Source organism: Gigantopelta aegis, chromosome 14 (genome assembly GCF_016097555.1).
Source record: "Gigantopelta aegis isolate Gae_Host chromosome 14, Gae_host_genome, whole genome shotgun sequence".
NCBI lineage: Eukaryota > Metazoa > Mollusca > Gastropoda > Neomphalida > Peltospiridae > Gigantopelta > Gigantopelta aegis.
In genome coordinates, this window is record NC_054712.1 from 59,523,389 (window position 1) to 59,539,911 (window position 16,523).

General features: G+C 36.8%; 1 protein-coding gene across 2 annotated transcripts in view; it reads left to right on the forward strand.

The window, feature by feature from the left end:
- The window catches only part of LOC121388165 (ganglioside-induced differentiation-associated protein 1-like), a 78,480-nt gene that overhangs the window by 3,453 nt on the left and 58,504 nt on the right, over positions 1 to 16,523 (forward strand). For both annotated transcript variants that reach the window (XM_041519404.1, XM_041519403.1), the window contains exons 2-3: positions 1,321 to 1,513; positions 4,720 to 4,890. In XM_041519404.1, coding sequence (XP_041375338.1) covers positions 1,321 to 1,513; positions 4,720 to 4,890 — 364 coding nt within the window. The remainder of the gene's footprint in view (positions 1 to 1,320; positions 1,514 to 4,719; positions 4,891 to 16,523) is intronic.

A 16,523-nucleotide genomic window follows, 5' to 3' on the forward strand; every position in this document is an offset into this window, starting at 1 on the left:
CTGTAGTGGCATCATTAAACCAAAAACATTATATACATGTATGTCACTATATGTGATCTAAACCGACCTGAAGTGAACCTTATTTGCCAATGTACCACTGACACACCAGAATCCAAAATCGTACTGGCCCGTAAGTGTGCTGCTCAATCCACATACATTTGTAACTTGAGACCAAAACAGACTGACATGCTTTGGTACCCATATTTGGTGTGTCACGACCCATATCCTATCCGGATCAAAACACATTGATCTGTTTTGAAGTTTGTCTGTCAACGGTATAAACGGTACTCTGTCATTCAAAAGCTAGACATACATTTGGATGATTATGATCATGAAACATCGTGATTACCGGTATGATTATAACCATTCAAATGTCTGTCTAGCTTTTGAATGACAGAGTACTCGGGCTAGGCTAAATGATTAATAATGTTGTCGCTGATTGGATGAATTTGACCTCTAAAGTCCGAATACTTTGTTAACAAGTACAATAAATTACTCTCCTACTACCAGTAGATTTCCCCCATGTTTTGTCCAGACAGAAATCTTGAAAAAACATTACAGTGACACATTTTCGACATACTACATGTATATGGTCACCTTTATCAAGTTCGATAAGATCTTCCAGGACAAAAAGTGTGTAATTTTGTCTCATAGCTAATTAATAAAATACTGCTCGTCTTTTCCCCCCCTTTCCCCCCTTTTTCCCCCCCTATTTCCCGTCAAATAACATACAAGGAAACAATAATGTGTAACAATTGTGATACGTACAAATGCACCACGTTTCGTATAGATCTGATGAAACATCGTGATATACCAGTATATCAGTTTATCGTTTTGCAGCACTAGTTTTTTCAACATACACAATATTTTCCACGAAATTGCCCATTTCGGCATCCTGTTAAAATTAAAGCCCTGGAAAAAATGATGGATTTTGTTGTATCCATGGCTGAAGTTCAATGATTTGTCTTTCAAATGCATACCGTGGTTTATTTTGATTTTTGTTCCCTGCATCACTATTTACCGGGAATATTAAAACAGGCATCATCAATCTGCCCATGGATCTGTTTTGTGTATATGTACATACTATATATTTCTATTGGTAGTTAGAACAAATACTTAGCTTTCTTGACACCCACTAGCTGATGTGTATTTTTATGTTGGGGTCTTGTCATTCATTCATTCATTCATTCATCCATTACACCTACTACATTTTGGGTATGAACAAGAAAGGAGACCAAAAATAATTAGCTGTTTTTAATATTATTTTTAATATTTGTTGAAAAATGAAGCTGAAAATATTACTGTTTTACATATTTTTAGGTGTTAATAGCACTAAAAGAGAAAAATGCAGTGTTTAGGAAAAGATTGATCGATCTGTTTGAGCTGGAGCAGATGGAGGCCTGGTTTATGCGGATCAATCCACGCGGAGAAGTGCCAGTGTTGACGCATGGCGAGCATGTTTTCTGTGATTCTGATAGTATTATAAATTATATCGACAAAGAAATTAATCCAGGTGAGGACATTTTTTTGAAACCTTCGATAGCCTTGCCCTTCCCATGCCTTGCCCTTCCCATTGATAAACATGTTTTACACTCGCCTATTAGTCAATCTTGCCTGTAAGTCCCAATCTCAAGCAATAAAATGTCAAATAAATTATTGACCCACTTATAAGTTGTCATAAAATTTTGCCAAAAACAGTGAAAAGTGCCGTACCAACATTTTCTGGTTATGCATATTTTCATCTATACACACACACAGATATATATACTCTTCAAAAGAAGAAACGCGAAACCACATTGTCGTAACATTTGGAGAATTGATTTAATTATTGAATGGTGAGTCCGATAATTACCAAATGTTGCAGGATTGTTCACAATTCACTCTAGTCCATTGTGAGTAAGTGATAGGACACACCACCAAGGTCAAGGTCATCTGGAGTCAATACCGGGTGTGGCCTCCGCGTGTGTTGACAACTGCCTGGCACCGCCTGCCCATTGAAGCAACCAGAGTACGGATGACGATCCGGGGGATGGTGGCCCACTCGGCCTGCAAGGCTGCTGCCAGCTCGGGCAGGGTCTGGGGCTGTGGTTGTCGCTGTCGGAGGCGTCGGTCCAACTCGTCCCATAGATGCTCAATTGGGTTCAAATCCGGTGATATCGATGGCCAAGGAAGGACATTAATGTTGTTGTTCTGTAGGAAAGCCGTTGTGAGACGTGCTGTGTGAGGCCTGGCGTTGTCATGTTGGAACACTGCGTTGGCGTTGGCCATAACTGGAACGATGTGTGGCCGGAGGATCTGGTCAATGTAGCCCTGTGCATTCAGGTTGCCCTGCACGTGGACCAGGTCAGTTCTGCCAGTGTGTGAGATGGCTGCCCACACCATGACACTACCCCCGCCGAATCTGTCCACTTCCTGCACGCAGTTTGCCGCATAACGTTCACCACGACGCCTATACACGCGACATCTTCCATCATGACGTCGGAGCAGAAATCGGGACTCGTCACTGAACCACACCTGTCTCCATCGCATTTGAGGCCATTGTCGATGAATCTGGCACCACTGCAGTCGGAGTCGACGGTGTTGTGGTGTTAAGATGACACCTCGAACTGGGAGTCTGGCACGAATTCCTACCTCACGTAGGCGGTTCCGTACGGTCTGGTCGGATATCCTGCGCAAACCTGGTATTGCTGCGGCTGTGGAGGTGGCAGTAGTCAATCGTTCCCGAAGGTGGCGTACCCGGATGTAGCGGTCCTGCCCGGGGGTAGTGACCCGTGGTCGACCGGATCTAGGGAGGTCACGTGTTGATCCATGTTGCTGGTAACGGTCCCACAGTCTGGAGATGGTGCTTGGGGACACATGGAATGCCCTGGCAACGGCCGTTCTGGATTCGCCTGCGTCTAGTCGGCCGATGGCATTGTTTCTCTGCGGTTCACTGAGACGTGGCATGTCCTGGATTGTCAACTGTCGGCCAGATACAGAGGCCAGGCAAGCGAACACCCTGCACTTTTATACTGTCGGTGTTCATGTTGCACGTGCAGACAACGCACGTGCAGTGGTGACATGGTTTGCACGTGGCTGCGTTTTTGCGAATATTCACATTTTGGAACTTTATTGTACAGTAGCTGCGTTTTATCGAATGTAACCGTGGGAATGTGTTTGGGACATGCAATGACCTTATATTCACAAAGCATGAACCGGTAGGAAACATAAAATCGGAGTTATAACCCATTTGTACCCTTTTGCGTTTCTTTTTTTGAAGAGTATATATATGTTTGAACATAGCATATTTTCATCTACACACACACACACACACACACACACACACGCACACAGATATATATATATGTTTGAACATAGCCAACAGTCTTTGAACGATTCATCCACCGCTATACTGCCCGAGTACTGGTACACATGAACTCCAATGTTAGTTTGTTGTTTCCTTCATTATTTTTGGAGCACTTTCCATATAGGGCTGCACTTTGTAATAACAGCAAATACTGCAGATGTTGGTTATTTTTATATATTAATTTTTTTTAATTTTGAATTTGTGTCAAGACTTCAGTTGACCTCCAATGCCATACCCAAACAAAAATGCATGCTTGTGGCTAGGTTGTCGCAAGGTAGTTACAAGCTTGTTACAAGGTAGTACAAGCAGTGCAAGCTAACATTTACTGATTTTAGCTCGCATAAGCCAGTCGGTAATTCTGAAAGCTTTCCGCATGCATGATTTCATTTGTGCAAGCATGCACATCTTCAACTGGTCGAGCAGTCTGCAACAATGTTTTCATTTTTGCAAGCTGGCTTCATGCATATCTTCAGCTGTGCAAGCTGTCCGCTAGCATGTTTTCATTTTTGCAAGCTTGCTGCATGCATATCTTCAACTGAACAAGCTTCCTGCAAGCATGTCTCCACTTGTCCAAGCTTGCATAAGATTCCCCAAAAATTTCTTAGTTTGTATAGTTGAAATTGAACAGGTTGAACAAAAAAAACAACTATAAAATTCAGAACTTCTCACATGATTTATCAAATCCAATAGGAACAGTGGCTAAACAACCAAATATAATACATGTAACAGATTTAGATATTATTTACAATAATAATTAAAAAAACTAATTAATATTAATACATATATATGATGATGTAATAGGGTTAAAACAGGATCATCTTATAATTATTGGATTTTCAATTGGCCCCCAAAATAATGGCATTGAGAGGATGACTTGCGCCATGTTTGATTGAAATCTGCCTGGTGGAATTGCAGAAGACGTTGAAAATGTCTTTGCCAATCAGAGGCCAGGGTAGCCATCTTGGATTTTGAATCCGCCCAAAACATAACAATACAGGTCCATGAGAGGATAGTTTGAACCAACTTTGATTAAAACCTGGATGGTGGAACTTGAAAAATATTTTTAATTGGCCTGAAAACTAAAAGCTAGATTTTAAATCAACCTAAAAAATAATACTACTTGGTCAGGGAATAATTTGGAATACATTTGGTTGAAATCTGCAAGTACATGGACCTTTAGAAGTCAAAAATGACTTAGTAAGCTTTTGGCAAGCTTGCGGGAAGCTCATGAGTTTAAGAATTATTTAGTGTATATGCCAATTCATTTATTCCCTTTTGACATAAAAAGACTATACAAATAACATAAAAGATACAAATAACATAAAAGATAATCTAACTGTGTATATACATTTTAATATTTGTGTGATTTATAGATATAAAACTGGTGCCTGCAGCAGATACAGATTTTGGAAAACAAATTGCCCATTTTCGTAAATTGCTCTTTGATTATAATATCGAATTGCTGACATTCGGAACAATCTTCCACCCTGAACTGATGCCAGAAAGTGTCCGAAATGCCTGCCTTTTAAGAAGTCAAACAAAAGGTAAGAACAAGACAAAAGTTTAAAACTCATTATGACATCAGGGCTTCTAGATTATGGTAGCCCCACTCCTGTGGCTAGTGATATTCATTGTTGGGCTAGTAAATAACTACAATTGCCATGCCCAATGGCTAGTGTAAAACAAAAATTGTCAAATGTTGCAGCTGAGTCTGTTTTGTAAATATGAATATACTGACCCCACTCCAACCCCTAATGTTAGTGTTTTTAAGCCTCTTTAGTATAGTCCCTCTGACATATCTGATTATTACTATTATTTGGTAAAATTTTATTAACTTAAAGTAAAGTAGGGCTAGTGAATTTTTGATCGTGGCTAGTACATTTTTTAAATTACTGATCCCATGGCTAGTGGATTTTGCAAAAATTCTAGAAGCCCTGGACATACATGTTGTATGAGGGCTTGAAATAGCAGCCTGCAAAAAATGAAAAGCAGTCCATTGTTTAGACAACGTAAGTGAAATGGAAGTCCACCTGCTAAAAGCACCAACAAATCACAGGTGATTTATCAAAAGACTGATGTGTGTGCAATTATCTCATCTGTTATTTAGCTTGTGATTCTGTTATTATATTCTAATTCAATAATGCTCTACAATAATTCTCAGAGGTCCTAATGTTTCCACACACTGTATGTCCCAGACCCTCCACTCACATCATGCTGTCGTATTTCCAGCAGAACATATTTCTTTTGGCCTGCTGTTTATAAAAAAAATAACATGGAAGTGTCGTTAAGTGTTAAAGTTTATTTTGTTTAACAACACCACTGGAGCATATTGGTGGTGTTCTAATCAACACCTGTGTATGGAGTGTTATCGGGTGAATGTCCGAGTTCGACTTTGTTGGCAAGAGGTCACACTGCTGGCATAAAATGTACTGAAATAAGCAATAATTGTATTTATTGTTGACCATTCAATGTAATGTATCCAATAATTATAAAGGTCTTAAATATTAAAAATGTTTGCAATATTTTTGTTTTGTGGTGGTGAACAGAATGGCTACACCGGTTATTTCTGGAGCCATGCAGTACTGAGTAGAGGTCAAATTCATCCAATCATGCAGCGACAATGTTATTAATAGGTTAGCCTGCTCAAAGCTGTCAAATTCCCTAATGGTATCATCTATTAATTAGTATTTTTAATTTTGTGGACTACTGAATTATATTTTTTAATGTTTATTGTTCTGCATTCATTATTCATGATAAAAACATACAAACACCACCATGATGATAATTTTGTACACTGTTTGGCAAATATCACTTTTAAAATTTCAGTTTATGTACTATAAATCTTAAAATATTAGCTTTCTTAAAATTTAGCAAAATCCAAATAAGTGACATGTTTGTTTGTTTGTTTGTTTGTTTTTTAAAGGGACAGAGCCTAGTTTTTAAACACTAAGGCATATTTTCCACCTAGATTCTAGTTTCAACCCGTAAAAATAGACACTAAGTTTGGTTAATTTACAAACATGTAACAAATTTGGATACAACAGAGTGAAACAAGAGTCTGTGACATTGAAATACCCTTAAAAATAGACTAAAACATGACTCCATAACAGTTACTTCTCAGACGCACATGCGTTTTAAAAAAATATGAAAAAAAAAGCATTTTGTGGTGTTAGGAACGCCAGGATAACCAGAAACACTTTGGTTGTACGGAAATGGATAATCTAAACAATAAAATGTAAGTAATGTTTGATTTCGGTGATCATAAATGGCTCTAATAGTGAAAAATATGCCTTAGTGTTTAAAAACTAGGGTATGTCCCTTTAATGACACCACTAAAACACATTGATTTATTAATCATTGGATGTGAAACATTTGGTAATTCTGACATGTAGTCATCAGAGGAAACCCGCTACATTTTTCCTGATGCAGCAAGGGATCTTTTATATGTACTTTCCCACAGACAGGAAAGCACATACCACAGCTATTGACCAGTTGTGGTGCACTGGTTGGAATGAGAAAAACCCAGTCAGTTGAATGGATCCATTGAGGTGGTTCAATCCTGCTATGCCAGCACATAAAGTGAGCACTCAACCGACTGAGCTAAATCCCGCCCCTGACATATTGGCGGCATAGAACTTTAGCGAAGTTGTCATATCAGAAACTTAAAAAAGAATAAACTTAATTATAGAGGATCAGCTGAAATAATGTTTTTGACGAATCTTGACCTTAGAAGCATACAGACAACTTAAATGTAGTAGAAAATTGCAGTAATGTGCATGCTAACTAACTATTGTGGTTTAATCAATGGCATGTAACCATTGTTGCGAGTTCAACTAATCACAAACAAAACAATTGCACAAGAGTTTTCCAGAACAGTCCGTTATATGTCTCTTTAAATTTAGCGTCATGAAATATTAGCGTGTATGATCTCGCTAACTTTGCTAACATTTTATGCTCACTAACAATTCCTGATTTACAGTATACATGCATATATATACCGGTAATTTTTATATATTTTTTATTCCTTCCTTTTTTTCTCACCCCTCCTCACAAGTATTGGTGACGTCACATGAGACCAGTTGACAATTTTATTTCCCCCCACCCTGGTTCACTGTACTATGAAATGAATATTATATGTAGTCACACCTGTCCTAGCTCTCACCTGTAATCAATTACTCACCTGTAATCAGCGGTCAACTGTAATCAGCGGTCAACTGCTCAGGCTGTCCAGCGATCCTACTTTTCCTACTTTTCCTATTTTTTGTACTTTTTCTTCAAAATACCTAGTTTTTCCTGCATTTTTTTTTCAAAATGTTATAAAAGTCAACAGTTACAGGGATGTTTTTTGTGGGTTTTTTATTGGTTTTTTTGTGGCAAAATATATCTCCCAATTTGCTGCACCATATTATCTCAAAATTTAAAATTTCATCCTGAAAGTCAATTTCTGGCACTCCAATGTTACTTTTGCCATGACTAAGTAGTGTTCTCCTTCACTACTCGGATGAAACTGTCTGCTGGGTGTATACTACCAAATCAAATCCCATAGACGACAATAGTAACATATGTGGCTAAAACTCCTACCTGCAACGTATCAACCGACATAAACGCCACGGATATAAATACTACCACCCCTTACACTTAAAATGAATCAGAAAAAAATGGGGATCAAGCTGCTCGTTTCTGAGATAACGGGTAGCGTCTATGACTACCCTAGTTTCGCACAAAATTCGAGTACTTTTTTTTACAGGTACCCCATACATGTTTCAAGCACAAGGCTACTTGACACATTGGTACTAGATGAAATAAAATTGGTTCTGAATCTGGTATAAACTCAAAATGCTTTTCATGAGAGCTAACTAAGTGATTATTAAAAAAAAAAAAATTATCTGGAGATCTAAGTATATGTTTAACAACCTTATTGTTACGTACAAATAAGAACAGAAGGCACAATAGTGACAACAAATTTAATTATGTTTTTGGTAAAGTTTTTCTTAAAATTTACTTTAAATTTTACATAAAACTACAAATTTGTCTAAAATATAACTTAGCACCCTATAAATATGTCAAAATGACAATAAAAATCAACTTCTTTACAAATTTGAGTTTTCAGAATTACATACATAAAAAATTAACAATGTTAATGGAAACTAAAGACATTAACCCACTATTGGGACATGCTATTTTTAATATAAAAATAAATTGCTATTAAAATCTTAGTTCAGGTTGCTTATATATAATACCATATTTAAGAGCAGTTGTATATGGCAAGTCAAATACCATGTAAAAAGAAATTATTGAAATCTTTACAGTATGAATTATAGGCCAAAACCAACTTTTCTTCAGTGCTAACTTTGATTCAAACTCCATTCAGAGCCATGTACAGAGATTATTGTCAAGGTCAAGGTCATTGTGAACTTGCATGATCGAGTGATGGCTAATTTATCAACCAGTATAGTTTAATTAAATAAAATGACAAAATCATAATATTTTTTATTATGCACTGAATATGTGCTATAGGGTGTATACTACCAAATCAAATCCCATAGACGACAATAGTAACATATGTGGCTAAAACTCCTACCTGCAACGTATCAACCGACATAAACGCCACGGATATAAATACTACCACCCCTTACACTTAAAATGAATCAGAAAAAAATGGGGGTCAAGCTGCTCGTTTCTGAGATAACGGGTAGCGTCTATGACTACCCTAGTTTCGCACAAAATTTGAGTACTTTTTTTTACAGGTACCCCATACATGTTTCAAGCACAAGGCTACTTGACACATTGGTACTAGATGAAATAAAATTGCAATTTTTTTTTTACCCAGATGAAACTATTATTTTTTACAACCAACACACTCACATTTATAACCAATCACAGGACTTGTGGTGTTCACTTCTCTATCAAAAGTTCGGTGCACCTCGCACTTTGACCCAGCCGGAAGTTATTTGGTTTAGTACTACCTGCTGAGTACTGGAGTTGTAGCACTACTACATTACATCTGTACATGGGTTTTAAATTATTGTCTTTATCTCACATTAGCTTTTACCCAAATTAGTTTGACACTCAGCATTGCCAGTGTATTTTTTGTGCTGGGGTGTCATTAAATATTAATTAATTGTTATTATTATTGTTGTTGTCTTGCATCACTGTTAAATGTTAAACATTTTCTGTGTTGTCTTTAAAAAATCAACATTAAATTTCAGGCTTAAAATGTCCACACCACTTCTTATAAGCAGTTGGTGACAAATTTCACAATATTTATAAATTTCCCTCTCATCTTACATTCAAAAGACCCAGACGAAATGTGGTGCTGTTAAACATTACAGTAAGCCATGGAGAGGCTCTGAAGTGAACAAACTTATTGTAGCACTGCAGTCAGTCATTTTGCTCATTTGCTACTGTACAGTGATAGCACTGCTTCCAGCTATTTCCATCATTTTAATTTGCTACTGTACAGTGATAGCACTGCTTCCAGCTATTTCCATCATTTTAATTTGCTACTGTACAGTGATAGCACTGCTTCCAGCTATTTCCATCATTTTAATTTGCTACTGTACAGTGATAGCACTGCTTCCAGCTATTTCCATCATTTTCATTTGCTACTGTACAGTGATAGCACTGCTTCCAGCTATTTCCATCATTTTCATTTGCTACTGTACAGTGATAGCACTGCTTCCAGCTATTTCCATCATTTTCATTTGCTACTGTACAGTGATAGCACTGCTTCCAGCTATTTCCATCATTTTCATTTGCTACTGTACAGTGATAGCACTGCTTCCAGCTATTTCCATCATTTTCATTTGCTACTGTACAGTGATAGCACTGCTTCCAGCTATTTCCATCATTTTCATTTGCTACTGTACAGTGATAGCACTGCTGCAGTGCTATCATTTTAAGGAAGGAAGGAAATGTTTTATTTAACAACACATTTTATTTATGGTTATATAGCGTCGGACATATGATTAAGGACCACACAGATATTAGGAGAGGAAGGAAGGAAGGAAATGTTTTATTTAACAACACATTTTATTTATGGTTATATAGCGTCGGACATATGATTAAGGACCACACAGATATTAGGAGAGGAAGGAAGGAAGGAAATGTTTTATTTAACAACACATTTTATTTATGGTTATATAGCGTCGGACATATGATTAAGGACCACACAGATATTAGGAGAGGAAGGAAGGAAGGAAATGTTTTATTTAACAACACATTTTATTTATGGTTATATAGCGTCGGACATATGATTAAGGACCACACAGATATTAGGAGAGGAAGGAAGGAAGGAAATGTTTTATTTAACAACACATTTAGGAGAGGAAGGAAGGAAGGAAATGTTTTATTTAACAACACATTTTATTTATGGTTATATAGCGTCGGACATATGATTAAGGACCACACAGATATTAGGAGAGGAAACCCGCTGTCGCCACTTCATGGGCTACTATTTTTCGATTAGCAGCAAGTGATCTTTTATATGCACCATCCCACAGACAGGATAGTACATAACACAACCTTTTTTACATCAGTTGTGGAGCACTGGCTGGAATGAGAAATGCCCTAATGGGCCCACCGACGGGGATCAATCCTAGATCGATCACGCAGCAGGCAAGCTCCATTATCTTATTTAGTGCTATGTTAACAGATGATATTTTTATATTAAGTTTGTGTACCGGTAACTGTAATGTCTAGAGCTGAAGTATTTTTCGTGCTGGGGTGGTGTTAAGCATTCATTAATTCTGGGATCAGTCCCTGTCGGTGGGCACATAGGGCTATTACCCATTCCAGCCAGTGCACTACGACTGGTATATCAAAGGCCGTGGTATGTGCTATCCTGTCTGTGGGATTGTGCATATAAAAGATCTCTTGCTACTAATGGGAAAATTTAGTGTGTTTTCTCTAAGACTATATGTCAAAATTTCATATGTTTGACATCCAATAGCCGATGACTAATAACTCAATGTGTTCTAATAGTGTTGTTAAACAAACTTTAACTTTTCATCTAAAAACGCACGTTCGTCTGAGAAGTAACAATTATCACGACAAGCTCTAGTTATTTTTAGACGGTATTTCCCCGTTTAAACATCACAGACTTTAGATTCTCTCTGTTATAACCTGATCCAGATGTGTGACAGGTTTGTAGATTACCTACACTTTGTGTCCATTTACATGGGCTGAAACCTTTAAGCATCCACAATAAATGTTTATTGTTATTGACTTTTATTCCAAATTTTAATATAAAGTCAGACCTCGTTACAACGACCACATTCGTCCCTGGTTCACTTTGTCATTTTATCAAAATTGTCATTATATCAAAATTGCCGTACTAAAAGTTTGTTTTGTTCAATGACACCACTAGAACACATTAATTTATTAATCATTTTTATTAATCATTGGCTATTGGGTGTCAAACATTTTGTAATTTTAACATATAGTCTTAGAGAGCAAACCGACTACATTTTTCCATTAGTAGCAATTAAGAGATCTTTTGTATGCACCATCCCACAAACAGGATAACACATACCACGGCATTTGATATACATGTACCAGTAGTGATGCACTGGCTGGAATGAGAAATAGCCAAATGGGCTCACCAACGGGGATCTGTCACAGACCATTATTAAATATATTATTATTAATCAGGCCTTTCCCCAGGATTTTTTTTAAGACGCTTAAATTTTTAGCAGCAGCATAACACAAATCAAGCCAAAATAAGTGGGGTAGTGGGTTGAAAACAGTTAAGTGTTTGCCTTCAATCCAGCTAATCATGCTCTTTTGAATTTTTTTTTTAAAAATAATCTATTAATTCCCCACCCCCAACAATTTCATAATTTGTACCATGTTGTTGCTGTTGATTTCAGCGTCGTGTTAAATGCTTGTTGTGATTTCTGCTTGTAAAATACCTAGGCTAAGAATGCCGACTTCACAGTATATTCCATTTATATATATATATATATATATATATATATATATATATATATATATATATATAAAGAAAAGAAAGAAAGAAAAAACAACAGAAAAAAAACTGTTAATAAAATTAAAATTTATGGTCTTTTTAAAATCCAGCTAACTTATTAAATGTCACCTCACAGTCTTACAAATATATATCTAACATTATCTAACAAATATAATTATTGTAAACTAATTCAGTTTACGTTTAACTGCAATTTGTATAAATATTGCATGTTCATTTCCCGCGATCGCGATCTCTCGACCATAGGTACAAAATTAACAAAGACAAAGGAAATAAATGAAACTGCCGTTAGGTATTCATTGATGCAAACAACTATTGTTTTTCTACAAATTTACGTCAAGATTTACTTCTGTGTAATCATATTGTTCAATGTCCGCAACAAAGCCTCTTGACACGTGGGTGTCAGCTGACTCTGAAGCGTGACGTATATTACACCGAGAGCTTTCCTCGGTTCAGCCAACGAACGTTCTTCCTATCATTCGCGAACTATTTGATTGGTGTCCGTCGTGTCCATTTGGTTTAATGTGAAGCACACAAACCAGTGTAGCGAACATTTCGTTTTCGCTCGATCTGGCTGAACTCAGCTTTTGGGATAGCCTACATGTCTTTTGGCCCTGATCTGCCATGTGTATTCAAATTGACATGCATTGTTGGTTTGTTTTTATTACTTTGGTTCAAAGACTTTACAAAGTTAAAATAACAAGTTACAGATCTTCCAGACATTGAATTACCGTCACATTGCTGTCATACATGTCGAATGCATGCCGTTAAAATTAATAACAGTGATTATTAAAATAAACAAACATCATAACGCCTACACTGTATTCTGGATTTTCTTGTTACCAGTCGCGAGATCGCTATTACGCTAACTGAATATTTGGTATTATTATGTTTGAGCTGTCGGATAGATTATGTAACCGTTTGTTCACATCAGAAGATAAAAAATGGTTTAGCCAAAATTTTAGCCACTTGCAAATTTTATTAGCCATTTTTTTAAAAATAATTTTTAATTAGCCAATAGCTAATTTGGCTACCGACAGCATGAGCCTTGGATGTTTTCAGTTTGTGGGAGTTTTGGAAGGGGGTGTTAGGATAGAAATTATTGATTGCCAACTTAACTGTACTTTTAAAAAGTTCTTCACCTATCGTTTATTCAGTTAAATGGTACAGTTGATTCTGTCAATGAGCATCTTCTTTGATCGGCCTTGAAGCTTGATTGCTCAGCACGGGAATCCCGTTACGCGTAAGCGCCTTCCTGACGGATTAGCGGTCCCAGTAGATGTGGTAAAATTACTAAACACCAGTTGTGAGCAGACGACTGGTCCATTGTTAGGTATTTAGGAAGTGTTTTACCTGTCATAGTAATTAGGTGTGCTTGATATACTGGTACACAAGTGTTTGCAAGAGGTAGTCGACTTGTGAAAATTGTTTTTCTAAAGCATTTCAAATCAAGGCATAGCGGCAGTTGATTTAAGGCGCTTCCACGCCGTCAAAGTGCTTACTTTATGGACCAAGGCGTATCGGGCCGCTACCCCTAACGGCCTTGGGGAAACCCCTGATTAATCATATATTACTATTAATTTGATATACCAGTCATGGTGCACTGGCTGGAATGAGAAATAGCCTGATGGGCCCACCGATGGGGATCGGTCACAGACCATTATTAAATATATTAATCACGGTGCAATTCACTGTCATTCTAATCATTCCTTGGTTAAAGACATCTACAATTGGTATCTTCTTTGTTTACATACTGTCTTGATTGTTCGAAGTTAATCCTTTACTTAAATGACTAAAGGCTTATTTTCAAAAGCAATACTTGTCTACAGATTTAGCCGAACCTCTAACATCATGTGACACTCGGCTCATGACGAGATCAAGTATGCCAAGTGGCTTTGTGTACGGCTAACATGCTATGGCATATGTGATTTATGTCGTGGTAAAGAGGTCTTTTCAGACATCAGATGTATGTTTGTCCCACTTTGCTCTGTTGGTGTTGGAAGGTGTGAATTCCAGTGTATATGAACAGAATAACATTGATGTACATTTGTTCCCGACAATTTGTGGTCGGATGGTGTAAATGTCGTAGTAATGACGGTTGTTTTAACAAGGTCTGACTGTACTTACCTGTGATATTCATATACAGTGGACTCTGTCCAAACCGGCATCTGTCTTAAACTGGATTTCTGTGTAAAACGGCACAGTTTTAAAGTCCCGACCAGCTACTGTTAATTTATTTGGAACAAAACTCTGCCTGATGCTGTCTATACCGGAGTTTGGATGCAAATTCAAGAACAAAAGAATACTTTGTGTAGTAATTAGCTCTGTCTACATTGGCACAAGATCTTACCTTGAGTGTCTGCCAGAGGTCACCCTTTAAACACCCTTTAAACAAGGCAAACAATGAACCCCACCTGCTGTAAAGAGTGTAGGTCATAAGATAAATCGGATTATTATTTATGTGTGTTCATACCTGCATTGTGTTATACCAATGTACTGGGACACAACATCAATTCATCTTCATCTTGATACAATTCTTTATTTTGAATTAGATTGACTGTAACAAATATAAGTATTCTATCTATAAACAAACTTATATTGTGTAAAGAGTCAAAATAACCTATTGTATGAGACCCAAACTATTGTCTTATGTTTTCTTTTTAATACACTTTGTCAGTAAAGTTTTTAATATCAAGATTTGTATCTAATTATTCTAAAATGTTTTTGTAATAAAATATATAGAGGATATTATATGAGTGTCTATGACAGATGATGTTTACGACACGAGTGCCTAAATTATCATATTTCCCGAGGGAAATGCGATAATTTAGGCACGAGTGTCGTAAACATGGCATATAAATATCATGTAACATTAGAACAGGTTGTGATTTGGTTTTCAAGACATCAATGAACAAACATTACTGTGCCGTTAAAGGAAGGGACAATATTAAGGCATTTGGCCTGGTATGCATATTCAACGATATATAATGCACATTATTGCTTAATATCAACAAGTATAATCGTATAGTTAATTAATAAAACGGTTAAATGTGACGACTATTATATATAACGGGCGCAGCCATTTTGTACCATCTCAGTGAGTACGCCCTCTGGTGAGCTGGTGGTTACGTAATACTTAACGCGTCACGTCAGGAATGAGCCTTAGAACTAGAGAAACACAATCTACCTGGTTTTTGCGGGATGATAAATAGTCATACATTGCAATGTTCTGTAATAATACACATCCCAGTAAGCCATCAATAAGTATATCCAGCACTATATTTTTTTTTTTTCAATACAAAATAAAATACCATTGTCAAAGTGGCTACACAACAAGTCGAAATAATTAACCATATATTGCCCATGCATTAACCTACGTACTGAAATGATACACGGAGTGTTTTCTTAGTTAATTGGTCTATGCTGTTAGTTTCTTCTACCTGTGATTCCTGATTGGCAGGTGTGTATTTGATTGGTAACCAGATGAGCCAATTAATTGACGCTGTCTAGACAAAAATACATACCGGTATTGTGGAATATTACCTGTCGTCCCTAAAATGGTAATGGACATGGTTTATTACTGTAAATAGTTCTGTAAAACTATTGATTAAGTAGACTTTTCCATCCAAAACTACAGAACTGACCAATTACACAGTCCCAAAGAAAAGAAAATTATCACTTGGGTATCGTGGGTTGTCGTTTTTGCTCCAACGTAGCATATCAATAGACGTAATAGTGTACATTTTTCCTTTGGATTATTTAACAGAGAAAAATACTATAATCCCATTTTGTTCCGTTAATGCAACTTGAAATATATTTAGTTAAATAATTTATATTATTACGTCATTTATGCTGTTTTACAAGTCAGGTTGATCAAAGAGAAGCGCCTTGTCGAAAATTACTGCTTTTGTTTACACTGTACATACAGGAGATGGTCTGGGGCCACCGGACGTCACAAAAACAAAACAAAATGGCTGCCCCCAGTTAGCAGGAATAATTGTGGTTTTTTATTAACTCTAAAATTACGCATTTTTCATTTGCTAAAGAGTCAGTATGTGTTGGTGGTCCAGGTATGCATCTTTCCAACACATAAGGGTCTTGTTTGAGCTGACCCTATCTTTAAGGAAACGTTAGTTTGTAAACAATGACTGGAATGTTCATTTAGCAAGACAGTTCTATGGTAATAAAGTT